This window comes from Magnolia sinica, chromosome 11, assembly GCF_029962835.1.
Source record: "Magnolia sinica isolate HGM2019 chromosome 11, MsV1, whole genome shotgun sequence".
In the NCBI taxonomy this organism is placed as follows: Eukaryota; Viridiplantae; Streptophyta; class Magnoliopsida; order Magnoliales; family Magnoliaceae; genus Magnolia; species Magnolia sinica.
Genome location: NC_080583.1, coordinates 72,171,069 through 72,184,564, shown reverse-complemented (window position 1 = coordinate 72,184,564; position 13,496 = coordinate 72,171,069). Strand labels below are relative to the sequence as shown.

Below are 13,496 nucleotides of genomic sequence, written 5' to 3'. Positions count from 1 at the left end.
ATTTACTCATGGACAATCTCTATGGTCTGATCATGGCTAATGGAACTTTATTGATGCAGGGAACAGAATATTATGATGGTAAAGCAAAAAGATATGTTGATTTTCCCATTACAGATATCTTGCAAATGATGGGTCGTGCAGGTCGACCACAATATGACCAACATGGAAAAGCAGTTATTCTTGTCCATGAACCCAAAAAGAGCTTCTATAAGAAGGTTAGAATTAGGAACTGTGCTTGAGTATTTGAAGCATACTCTTCATTAAAAATTACTGGATTCAATTTTTATTTTTTTTAATTTGCTTATTTTGCAGTTTCTTTATGAACCATTCCCAGTTGAAAGTAATCTGAGGGAGCAGTTGCACAACCATATCAATGCTGAGATTATTTCTCGCACAATTTTCCGTAAAGAGGATGCAGTGCATTATCTTACATGGACTTACTTGTTTCGTCGATTGGTATGGTTCTCTGACTTGCTGCACAGTTTGACCAGTTCATGGCTGCATGCTTGGTTAGATATTAGAAATATGCCACATATCTTTGAGACTTGTTATAGTTGCCTAGTTTGATTAGTGCTTACTAACAATGAAAATGAATGTAACTGACATGACCTGAATCACGAAATACATGCTGGAATATATAGGCTTACGGCCTGTATATAATGTAGTATGTTCTATACTGGGGTGATGTTTTGTAAATAGTTACCCAATTTGATTAGTGCTCACTAGCAATGAGATTGCATTTAATGGAGCAAGTAGTCGTGGTACCTTTTTCTTGGGCCATTACCTTTCACTGTCTTCAACACTAACCATTCTTCTGTTGGAGATCTGTCACTCTCTCATGGGCCTTGCCAGTTGATGAAATCTTCTGGTATCATTCTTCATGTCATGTTGTTATGATTCGGTCATTGAGTTGATTTGTACTTCGTATCTATGTGATACAGTGGCGATACTTGTGATTTGTAAATCAGTGTTTAAATAGTGTTCAATGTGTATGCCATGTCACCTAGCGTAGCCGTAACACTACATAGTGCAACCAAATTTCTTCCTTTCGATTCTCTCAATCCACATTCCACACTACCATTGAAAACAAATATTTAGCTGACCAATCAGCCTTACAAGAGGATCACTTGGCTAAGTTTTCAGGAGCATTGGAGCCCAAACAATGGAGAAGATCAGTTTCCTCCCTTTTCACGTCCAGACAGCTGTGGAGCTCAATTTTTTTGTTTTATTTATCTATTTTTATTATTTATTGATTTAAAACTCAGAAGAGGGAAGTTGTTCTCTTTAATCTCTGTTAATGAGTTTTTATCTCATTTTGGATGCAGAGGTATGGTATATTTTGGCCTTTTCTTTTTTTGTTTTTTGTTTTTTGTTTTTGTTTTTGTTTTTTGTTTTTGTTTTTGTTTTTTGTTTTTGTTTTTTGTTTTTGTTTTTGTTTTTTTTTTTTGTTTTGTTTTTTTTTTTTTTTTTTTTTGTTTTTTTTTTTTTTTTGTTTTTTTTTTGTTTTTTTTTTGTTTTTGTTTTTTGTTTTTTTTTTTTTTTTTTTTTTTTTTTTTTTTTTGTTTTTTGTTCTGCAAAGCTGGTTCCTATTCTAAGTTGTAGAATAAACCTGTTCTAAAACTCTTTTGTTGTGTGGGGCCTGCTGTGATGCGTGTATGGCATGATATCCAACCCATCCGGTACATCATGTGTGCCACACACCACGGTGGTGTTTTTTGAGTGGTTGTGCATTGTTTTCTGTGGTGTGGCCCACATGATGATTGGATAGCCTTGTTTTTTTTTTTTTTTTTTTCCCTCTCTGTGGTGGTTGTCCATTCTTTTCAATTTTGTGGCCTTATATTCAGCTTGTCTAGTCAAGTAGGGTTGATCCAATCACCATGTGGGTCACCACTGTGCAGTAGAGGGTGACTGTCCATTGTTTTTTATGGTACGGGTTGTGTGGTGCCCCTGATGACTGGATAGACCTAATGTTTTTGACATCTCATCTCCCAGTTGCACAAGGTTGGCCCCATAGAGATAGTCCCGTCGCATTTTTATTTTTTGCTATTTTATATTTATTTTTTACTATTTATCATTTTTTAAAATAAAAAATATAGAGTATTGTGTGGCTTATGTACACGATATAGAGGGGCAGACGCTATGCTATATGCTACGTGCTATTTAAAACACCGTTGTAAATGCAGTAACATATAGGTTAGAGTGTGTGTGACATTACTACAGCATGCATTTACTAAGTTAGTGTTTTATTTTGTTTTTTGTTAGTAGCCATATGAATACTGAATAGGGTTCCCCACTTAATGCTGACTCTTTAGCTTATGAATTCTGCTCCAAGAAGGTTATTTGTTCTAGCGTACTTTGGATACATGGCTGCTACCAAGTAATGTAAATTGTAGACTGAAAAACCAGTTGGCCAGTTGATTCTCTAGAACTTTTGATTTTAACTGGCCAGGTGGCTAGTAGATTTTCTAGAAATCTGTATTTTTTTTTTCTTCTTAATTTTGTAGATGTTTCATAACACATTTAGCTCCAAAAGTTCCACAAGACATCTACAATTGTACAAGACTGGTAACCTGCTTGCCCCGTACATATAACGAGCGAACTGATTTTTCGGTCAGGAGCATGTTCACAGTGGGAACTACCATATAATAACCTGGATTTTGCAAAATTGCAGCTTTGTCATGGGTGGAACCATTGTTGTCAAATAGCACATGCGGTCTTGAGCAATCGCTTGTGTTTGATCCGTAGTTTTTTTTTTTTTTTTTTTTTTAAAAGAAAAACTAAAAAGGTAAAAATGGGATATTTTAAGAAAAAATCTATAAAATTAAAATAAACTTTATGTAATTAGTAGAATTGATCCAATTTGTTTTTGTACTCTATTTCATTGTAATTTGTGTAATTAGTTCCTTTGCTACTTAAAGTAAAGATTAATAATCAACAAATCACACTTAACATGAAGTCATCTTCTAAGTTCTAATTCATTAACAAATAGCAAGTACTAACAAACAACAACAAGTTAACAACTTTTGATCACTGATGAGTTACAACTTACAATTTACAAAGTACAAAGTAGATGATGAGTTGATGTTGAGTCAACGAAGTAGAGAAATAAGTAGTAAGTAATAACTACTAACTACTAAGTGCGTATGAGAAATAAGTAGCAAGTACTATAGTTGTAAGTAGTAAGCGTAGTGTATGAGCATAAGTAGTACCTATAGCCAGTGTTCGCAATATTGATAATATCGGCTGATATTACCGTTATCACTGGCTAGCGAGACGAAACCCATCAAAAGTCCCCGAAATTTTTTAAAAAAAATAGAAATTTTTTGTATCGTGCAATATATCGCACAATATCACACGATTTTTTGCGAAATCCCCAATATTAGCGATACTATCGCACATTACAAAGCCAACAACCATTTGAGGAGAGAATTCCGACGATAAAAGGCCGGGAATGTCGGGTTTGCAATATTCTCAAAAAATAGAAAAAAATTCCAAACAAAAAGAGGGAAATCCATGTAAGAGAGGGGATTTCGGTACCTGCAGAAGATGTGAGCGTGAATGGAAGCTAAATCTGGTGGGCCACTCGATCGAGAGGTAGTGGTGCGCCATAAGTGTGAAAAAAACCTTCGATTTTCCTATTTTTTCATCGAACAGGGGAGAGATTTTCTGCGAAATGGAGATTTCGACCAAAAATTTGCCAAAATCGTAGGGATTTTGGATTTGGGATTTGAGATTTAGGGTTCCGGAAGCACCGAAACCCTTTCTTGCCGTGAAAATGGCTTCCGATGCCATTTATGGAAGCGGATCGGGTGGTGTACTGCACACCAGTGACCTGGTTTGTGAGTTGACGAGTTCTGTGGGCCCTACCATGAAGTAAATGTTATATCCAAACCGTTCGTCCATTTCGTGAGATCGTTACAAGGGTTGAGCCCAAAAATAAGACAGATCCAAAGATCAAGTGGACCACACCGCAGAAAGTAGTGGGAGATTAAACGTCTACCATTGAAACCTTTCTGGGATCGTAGAAGTTTTCAATCAATCTGATATTTTTTTTTTCTCTGCATCCATGTTTGTGTGGCCTTATGAATAGATTGGATGGAGAAGAAACATTACGGTGGGCCCTACGAATGTTTTAGCGGTGGGAATCATTTTCCCGCTGCTATTTGTGATGTGGTCCACTTGACCTTTAGATATGACTCATTTTTTGTTACGTGTCCTAAAATGATCTCGCCAAATGGATGGTCAGTATAATTGTAATAATACATCATGATGGGGCCCACATAACTTTAATCCTCTTTTTATAGTTAATACGCACGTAGACATACACCAGCGAGGCCGCTGATGTGTGGTACAACAACTAGTTGGCTTACTTTATAAACGGGTTGTGGGGTGCACCTTGATGTATATGTTTTATCCATGCTAACCATCCGATTTTTCATATCATTTAATGACGTTAGACCAAAACTTCAGCAAATCCCAATCTCAGGTGAACCATAGCATAAAAAGTGGTGAATAATCATTAAAAGCAATTTATAGGCCAAGAAAGTTTTGGGTTAAGGTCATCTTTGTATATTCCCTTCATTCACTTCTGGTTGACCTTATCGACGGGTTGGATGACAAATAAACATGATGGATCTACTTAAAGTGGGCCTTCATGTGTTTTTAATGGTGAACGTGTAATCATCACTGTTTCATGTGGTGTGGTCCACCTAAATTTTGGATGTACTTAATGTTTGGGACAACATCCAAAAATGAGTTGAAAAATTGAATGGACGGAGTGGGATATACAACATATCATCATGGTGGGCCCTACAATAACATTGTTTTCTGTGGTAGGGTCCACTTGAGTATTGGATCGGCCTCATTCTTTGGCTCAGGCCCTAAAATGGTCTCTCCAAATGGGTGGACAATGTGGATACAACACATACATAATGGGTGGGGCCACAATCAAGGTTCCATGCACATCGTTCTCTGGTTCATGCTCTAAAATGATCTCTTAAAATGGATGGATGGTATGGATAGAATCCATACATCATGGTGGGCCCATAGTCAAGGTTCACCCTCAGTGCGGCCCTAAGGAGTTTTTAATGGTGGCCGTTCAAGAATCACTGTTTCCTGTGGTGTGTTCCACATGAGATTTGAATCTGCCTCATGGTCCTATTAGGCTCGTGGTGTGGCCCACCATGATATTTGTGAGAAATCCACTGTGTCCATCCTTTTTTTACATGGCATATTAGTTGTCCATTATGCATCATATTTGAATATAGTTAGTTGTCTCAGTTCAATCAGACAACGCATAGCTTAAGACCCTATACAAAGGAAACGTATTATTTGAGATTTTGTAATTTAAAAGTGTGTATTGAGGTATTTTTTAATAATTCCTGAAGTTTCATTGAAAAATTCAACCAATTTCCCAATGTTTCCCTATGTTTCCCAAAAAGTGCGATAAATTACGTGACACAAACGATATATCCCGTGCGATAACCGATATGTATCTGTATACCAAGGGTGCGATAAATTGTGCGATACTGATATTTCGAACACTGACTATAGCTAGTAGTTAAGTACTAAATACTAACGTACTATTGCTATAGAAATAAGAAACTTCTAACTAAACTAGAGATTAGTAGAGAGAGAGAGAGAGAGTCTCATTATAGTGGTGTTACAAAAGTTGTAATAGAGAGAGAGAGAGAGAGAGAGAGAGAGAGAGAGAGAGAGAGAGAGTCTCACTATAGTAGTGTTACAGAAGTTGTAAGAGAGAGTGAGAGAGAGTACTATAGTTATTACACCACAATTGAGAGATGAGAATTGAGAGACTAGATGACAATAAAATAAAATAAAATAGAAATAGAAATCTCGAGATTTGATTCTTGAATTGATGCAGGACATGAAATTCAAGTATGATGTGCAAGATTTTCAAGCTTTAGATCACACTAGTTCAGAAACAATTATACAAAATTCCGCATCCCACACAAAAGTTCAAACACTCAATCAAGGGGAATCTTATGCGGATCCAGGCCTACACATGCTAGGGCCGGATCAATCAAAATTATAGACCAAACAAGAATCAACTGAGGATAAATTCATCCACACATGCACAGAAATAATTTCCCAATCCAAGGGGTTCACAGATTTCAATTCGGGGAACCTTAAGGTTAAAGAAAGGGCATAAAATTGGGGATTCGAGTAATTTAGGGTTAGGGTTAGGGATTTGGGGTGAGAGGGGTGCAAGAGAGGAGAGAGACGAATCAGAGAAGTACCGCACGTGTGGACAGCAGTAATGGCCCAGACGCACGTGCGTGTGATCCCGGCCGCACGTGTGTGGGGCCCACTATTCAGAAAAAGGCCACCTTGGCCCTAGTCAGCCAGGGGTGGACTCCAAAACCCCCAAATCTCAGCTCGATCTGATGCATAGTTTGTGCGTGGTGCTCCGCCGAAGTTTCAGCCCTCCCGCAAGGCCAAATTCCAGAAATCTGTTGTAGATGGGGAAACGCCTGCAAATATTGATGGATTTGCAGATGGAATGCTTGTAGGAAAAGAGAAATATGGATGGTAGAAGGTGGGGGCGAATCGGGATAGGTGTGGCTTCGCACCACGGTAGTCAGCCCTTCGAGGAAGGGAGGGTTTCACACCCAATTGAATCTCCACAACTCAGGAATTTAGAGGAGCAGAAAAACGCAGCAATTTTATTAATCTTCATTAAGAAAAAAAAGACTATAAGGGTACTTATTTATAATAAAACCCTATCTCCCAAAACTCACGCCATGTGCGCAACCTATTACTTGGAGACGAAGTAATAAAAACTAACAACTAATCAAAGCAATCTAAACCGTCCATGATATTCCTAATAACAATAATAAGCAAAACCCAAAGTACTAGATTAATTAGAATAGTGGGCCACGATCATTAGAACCCATGGTAGGATTCACATGACTATCGGATCCACTCCAACGAACCAAAACATAGTCCTCTAACTAGGAGGCTCTCCCTGGACGTCGTTATCGATCCAGATCGATGGTGGGGCCATCCTCCTTGCATACGTGCGTAGGGGGCGTGCGTGTGCGCATGATGTCCCCATCATGAATCTTGATTATTGTAGTCTTGACTCTTGAAGACTTGGACTCTTGTATTGAATCTTGATTCGTGATTTAACAAACAAATGACCATAGTACAATACACAATACAAATAATGCAATACACCACAATCAAGCTTTAGAAAGATTAGCAAACCAAATAGAAAGTTAGCAATATCTTGACGATTGAGATTTGAGAGTGAGAGAAAAAGAAAGTAAAAGAAGAGAGAATGAGAATGAGAGAGAAAGTAAAAGAGGGGGGGGGGGGGGGGTGTGCTGTTTTCGAAAAACAAAAAACAAAATGAGGGTCCAACAGTCAGATTTCTGACCGTTGGACTGTGTATGCGATCGCTTATGCCATTGTGCAATCACAAATTCATGGCGTAATCCTATATGTGATCGCATATTCTCCAGATGGCTTATGCCATCATCGCATATGCGATATGGGCCCCATTATGCGATTGTGCGATCACATAATCGCTTGTGCAATCACACATGACAGCACTGGATGGTACTGCCCACATCTTCCACTTTCAGCTGGACATCAATGGCCTAGAGTCATTGACCAGAACTCTCATCAATGATCCTCGGCGGCAATAGGTGGGAGCCCATATGGGAAGGCATGGGTACCCACAACCCACGGTCCCCACCTAGGGATCGCATGACTAAGACATTCTATCATTGAAATATCAGACAAGGGGACATGTTTGGTTCTTAAGTGACACCAAAACTAAAACTGTCGATTTAAAAGTTGTGACTCCGGCTGTAAGGATGTCACTATCTGGTTAGTGTTTTACATAATTGTATATGTAAGAGTGTGACCCATATTTAACAGTTTTCTGTAATAATTGACCGCTAGCTCCAGAGTAACTACATATGAACTAACTTCTACATAAGTAGGAATTTCATGCTGTACTTTTGGGTAGTAAAATGTGTGATCCCTTACTCCTTGGATATGTAAAAAGGGTCACAGTTGTATATTAAATTAGAAATGTCAGTACTCTTTCTAAATTTCAAGCTACAACTGTCAGCCAGTAAATTATCACATGATGCATACATGACCAGAAATTTTCCATCATCTGTTCATGACATTATAGGGCATATTCCTTTCATTATATGTTGTTGATATTCAACTGAAATCTTTGATTTGCATTACGTGGAACACCATAATTATTAACATTTCCATCGACAGGTTGTTAATCCAGCCTACTATGGATTGGACGATACTGACACAAACACTTTAAATTCATACTTGTCAAGGTACCAACGTTATTTGCTAGTCCTGGGGCATTCTTTCTGCAAGCCTATTGTCTTTACCTAAGAAGATATCTAATTGTCTTTTATTTTTATTTTTTCCAAGCAGTTTAGTGCAAAATACATTAGAAGATCTGGAAGATAGTGGATGCATCAAGATGAATGAAGACACTGTGGAGCCTTTGATGCTGGGTTCAATAGCATCCCAGTACTACCTTAGCTACTTGACAGTATCAATGTTTGGATCAAATATAGGCCCAAATACTTCACTTGAAGTGAGTTCTTAGATCCATAATACATTGTTTGGCTTCGTTTAATATTTAATCCATAGCTAAACTTTTGAGATTTTCTTATTCTTTTATGGCCTTCCTATATTTTAAATCTTAGGTTTTTCTGCACATTCTTTCTGGTGCTTCAGAGTATGATGAGCTCCCTGTTCGGCATAATGAGGTAACTCCCTTCTCCTTGCATAGGTTTTGTGATGCAATAAGGTGCACAATGTAAGGAATGTACATGCATGCATATATTAGATGTGTTTTCTTCAAGTTTCTAGAACTGGTGCATTTCCTATTTTCAGATGCCCAGGTAAGCTGGCTCTTCCATTTCTAATGTAGAATGGTATTTTAGTTGTGATGCTTCCAGCTCCAATGTAGAATGGTATTTTAGTCATAATGGTGTGATGGGAAGGGGAAGTTCTACAAGGACTAGAGAAAATCCCTTTATTCTCCAAGAGTATATTCATATTTAGACTTGGATGCCCAAGATTTTGATGCCAAATTGAATACAATTTGCATAGTTAAGTGGAACGGGATTAGAGTCATTGCCATGACGCACAGCCAAGTTGATGGTGCTTGTAGAGGTTACCCTCTGTATTTACCTGGATCTCTCTCCCTCAAGTCTTACCAGAAATTGACTCAGTAGTAGGGCAAAGGAACAAGTAAACTCTCATCGAAAATATCTGATTGAAAGGGTCTTTGTTTTTCTTGGTATTAGTGACTTAAAGAACAATATTCAGGTGATTTATTCAGGTAAAATCACCTAACAAGACCATAGAAAGACTATGAAAAAAAGAAATAGGAAGACAACACTCAACGCCGACAAAGAATGCGTTCAACATAAGGAACCGTATTTGGAGACATATATTGAACCTTGGCTTGCGTTGCAAGATTTTTATCAGGGTTGCATACTGGGATCCAATGGAAAGCAATCAACATGGTTGCAACTAGTTCTGTTGTATTCTGTGGGGAAGCTAGTTGCCCTTGATCCTCTCTTCTCAATCTTTGTGTTATGTATGTACATGCATTGATGCACCACACATACACATGCACAGCACACATGAACACATTAAAACACGCACTGGCCCACGTGTGTACTTACACACACGCACCCACACACATGCATGTGGGCGCACAGAGACAGAGAGAGACGCATTTAAGGGAAGGCATTTTTCCTGTATGATGATCTGAATCAGGCATCCTTCAAGCTCCACTACCAAAAAAATTCCAATGCTTGGACTATCTTAACGTTGAAAACGTGCACCTTTTCTCACTGGATGTGAGCCACACACACAAACATTCATAGAAAGAAAGAGAGTGCATTACGTCCATGATGGTATGTGTATGTTAGTTGATCCACTGATCCACTGCCTCCAATGGCACATCATTTTTAATTCCTTTTGATGGTATATGATACCCATTGCACATATGTATGGTGTATGATGATTCAAGTCGAGCATCCTGCATCCTCCACCAGAGACTAGCTATTAGCCACTACTGTAAAATTGCTATGCTTGGACTATCCTAATATCAAAAAACATTGAATATGAGCCATAGATGATGGTTGTCTTTTTGCGCCCATTTCAATGCATCTGTCTAAAGGACTAGGACTCTCCAAACAGTGTGATATTTGGAATATGGCCCATCCACTATTTGACCAGTCAAATTAATGGTGTTAGATGGACTTGATTAACACCATTATTTTGAAATCCATGCCAACCATCGGATGCGTCACCCAATGTTTGGCCTAGGATCTAAAAATCATGTCCATCCATGATTCAGGTGGGCCACACAATTGGGAACATTCTATAGGGGGCACCCACCCTCCAAAAATTTCCCTTGGTGTCGTCCAACTAATCGCGGACCAACCTTATTTGTGGGTAGGCTTAATGTGCAATGATGCATCTAATGATTATAGTGGATTTTACATGCACATCATGGTGGACCTATAAAAATCAATGGTGGGCACTCTTCTCTTGACTATTTCACTTGTTGTGGCTTGCTTGAATCATGGATCAACCTGGACTTAAGCTGTGATGATGCATCTGACGGCCTAGTGGATTTCACATAGACATCACAATGGACCCTATAAACCTCTCTGAACTGTTTCCCATGATATAACCCTCCTGAATCACAGACCAACATGGATTTTGGGCCTTGGGCCTAACATGGGGTGACACATCTTATGGTTGGAATGGATTTCATATATACACATTAAGGTGGGGCCCCCTAAGCTGTGTGTGCCCATGCATGCATGTGTGTTGCAAAAATCATCTTAATCGAGTGATCCTAAGCTTTGGTCAAGATTCACCAGAGAAATAAAATAAGTCCAATCATCATCTTGAAACATCTTGTAGATAGATCTCACTTTGTATTCCTTGTGATTCTAAACTAACACTCTGATTTATGGTTCTAACCATGTGATTTATGACTTATAACAATGGATGGTTGTAACAAATTGGCTCCATTCAAAGGGTTAGGATCATCTAATTGGTGTTATTCTTGCACCATTGCTTGCTCCTGGTTGTATGAATGAATGAATGGTTTAGATTGAATTAAAAGGTTTGGGACCTTGCTAAGGTGCCCATGAAGAACTGAGGGAGGGGCCCAAACGATTCAGATCGACCTCTCAAACAATTCAGATCCCGCACCCACCACCACCACCTCTCTCTCTCTCTCTCTCTCTCTCTCTCTCTCTCTAATCCCATTATATATAAAGAGTCTCTGTTGAGTTTCAACATACCAAAATCCCATTCTAGGAAACATTTACCTTCCTTTTCCTCTTTTAATTTTTATCTATTTTTGTTCTCAGGAAAATTACAACGAAGCCTTATCCAAAAAAGTTCCATATCCAGTGGATCAGCATAATCTTGATGACCCACATGTGAAAGCAAATTTACTCTTCCAGGTTGGGGCTTCAGTAGTGATATTTTCTCATGACATATGTCCATACCATCTTAGTATTGTTTTTGAGTCCCTACTTATCTGGCCTCACTTAAATATGCATCATTTTTTATTTTTATTTTTTATATCATCATTTGTATATTATGTCTCAGTGATTTTGGTATTTCAGGCACACTTTTCACAAGTAGAATTACCAATTAGTGACTATATCACTGACCTAAAATCAGTACTGGATCAAAGCATTCGTATCATCCAGGCTATGATAGACATATCTGCTAATAGTGGATGGCTTTCAAGCACAATAACTTGTATGCATCTTCTACAAATGGTCATGCAGGTAAATTTCTACAAATTTACCTTTAATTTCATTCACTTGTTTGCTTTTATGTAACATAAATGCATTTCATCAAAATGATTTCCCCTCTCTGATTGATGGCTAAACAGGACTGAAATTGCTTTTTAATTTGGAGTGTTGTTGCTGCGGACATTTATTAATCGTGATTGTTGTTGATTTTATAAATTTAAATTAAAAGAATGGAAGAAGGAATAAGGAGAAACGCTGTTATAAGTCCTCTCTTCTTGTAATATGGTGCAAACATGGTACCTTTATATGGTATGTGAAACCAATGTTGTCAAAATCATTATCGTATCGCAAATCGTAATAGTGGTTGTATCATATCGAATTGCAAGTTGTATTGTAAATCATAAGATTTTATTTTTTATTTTTAATCATTTTCTTAAAAATATGAAAAATATAAATAAATCAATAAAAAATTAAAAACTCAGCGATCATCCTGTGGTCATCAATATTTACCTAGTAATCATGAGAGCTTACATAGACCGCTAATCATGAGAGCTTTCAACACAATCAGTGTAAGAGTAACCCAAAATGTTAAGTTGACCATGTCTTTGAAAGTGTTATCCTCTGCCAAGGGCCGATTTTAGATAACAAAGAATTCGATACACTGTTGTTAGATGGGTTGTACAGGGAACATGCATAAACTAATTGACAACACCTACAATATATGAAATATCCGGCCGTGATCGTCAATGTCATCCGCATAAACAATTAACACCATAATTCTTGTGGTCCGATGACAAACGAAATGAGAATGATCAGCGTAGCTACGAACAAACCCAAAGTCCAGAAGAGCATGATTAAATTTATCAAACCACGCCTGATGGGATTACTTGAGGCCATAAAGACTTCTTTAGACGACACAAGGTGTGAGTTACTTGGCATAGAAAGTTCCAGAGGTTGGTTCATATAAACTTCTTCGGCCAGATTTCCATGTAAAAAGTTGTTCTTCATATCCAACTGAAATAAAGGCGAAGACAAATTGACAGCCAAAGAAATAACTGCACAGACGGAGTTAAGTTTGGCTATAGGAGAAAACATCTCAAGATAATCCACTCCATATGTCTGTATCCCTTGGTGACCAACCGAGCCTTGTATATTTCAATATAACCATCAAGAAGGTATTTGATGGTATAAATCGATCAACATCCAATAGTTTGCTTGCCCTTAGGTAGAGGAACCAACTCCCATGTATTTTTTTTTTTTTTGAAGAGCTCGCATCTCCTCCCTCATAGCCTATTTCTAGTCGGGACTACTCATAGCTTCCTTTAGATTATACAAGATAAATGAGGAGGATATGGAAGCTGTAAAAGACCTGAAGGAAGGTGAAAGATGCTAGAAGGAGACAATTATTGATGGGATGTTTAGTGCATGAACGAGGAGGTTTACTCAAGGTAATAAGAAGATCATCAGGAGAGGGAGAGATAGTACCTAACCCACTAGTGGAAGTAGATTGAATGATAGTAAGCGGATCAGTGGAGGATTTCTTCCAACGTTGATATACAAGTAGAGGCTTAGAGGAGTCGGAAGGAGTGGGAGAATCATCAAGACAAGGGACTGAAAGGGGTAGAGAGTTATTTGGCGGAAGCTCCGCCTGACTAGTAAGAGGATTTGCAGTAGTCGTCTTTCATC

The 13,496-nt window shown here is 38.2% G+C and overlaps 1 protein-coding gene across 1 annotated transcript in view; it reads left to right on the top strand.

Moving 5' to 3' along the window:
- The window catches only part of LOC131219330 (DExH-box ATP-dependent RNA helicase DExH14), a 148,714-nt gene that overhangs the window by 112,171 nt on the left and 23,047 nt on the right, over positions 1–13,496 (top strand). The window contains exons 39-45 of the mRNA XM_058214411.1: positions 60–215; positions 313–456; positions 8,266–8,333; positions 8,437–8,602; positions 8,715–8,777; positions 11,415–11,510; positions 11,676–11,843. Of these exons, the coding sequence (XP_058070394.1) occupies positions 60–215; positions 313–456; positions 8,266–8,333; positions 8,437–8,602; positions 8,715–8,777; positions 11,415–11,510; positions 11,676–11,843 (861 nt within the window). The remainder of the gene's footprint in view (positions 1–59; positions 216–312; positions 457–8,265; positions 8,334–8,436; positions 8,603–8,714; positions 8,778–11,414; positions 11,511–11,675; positions 11,844–13,496) is intronic.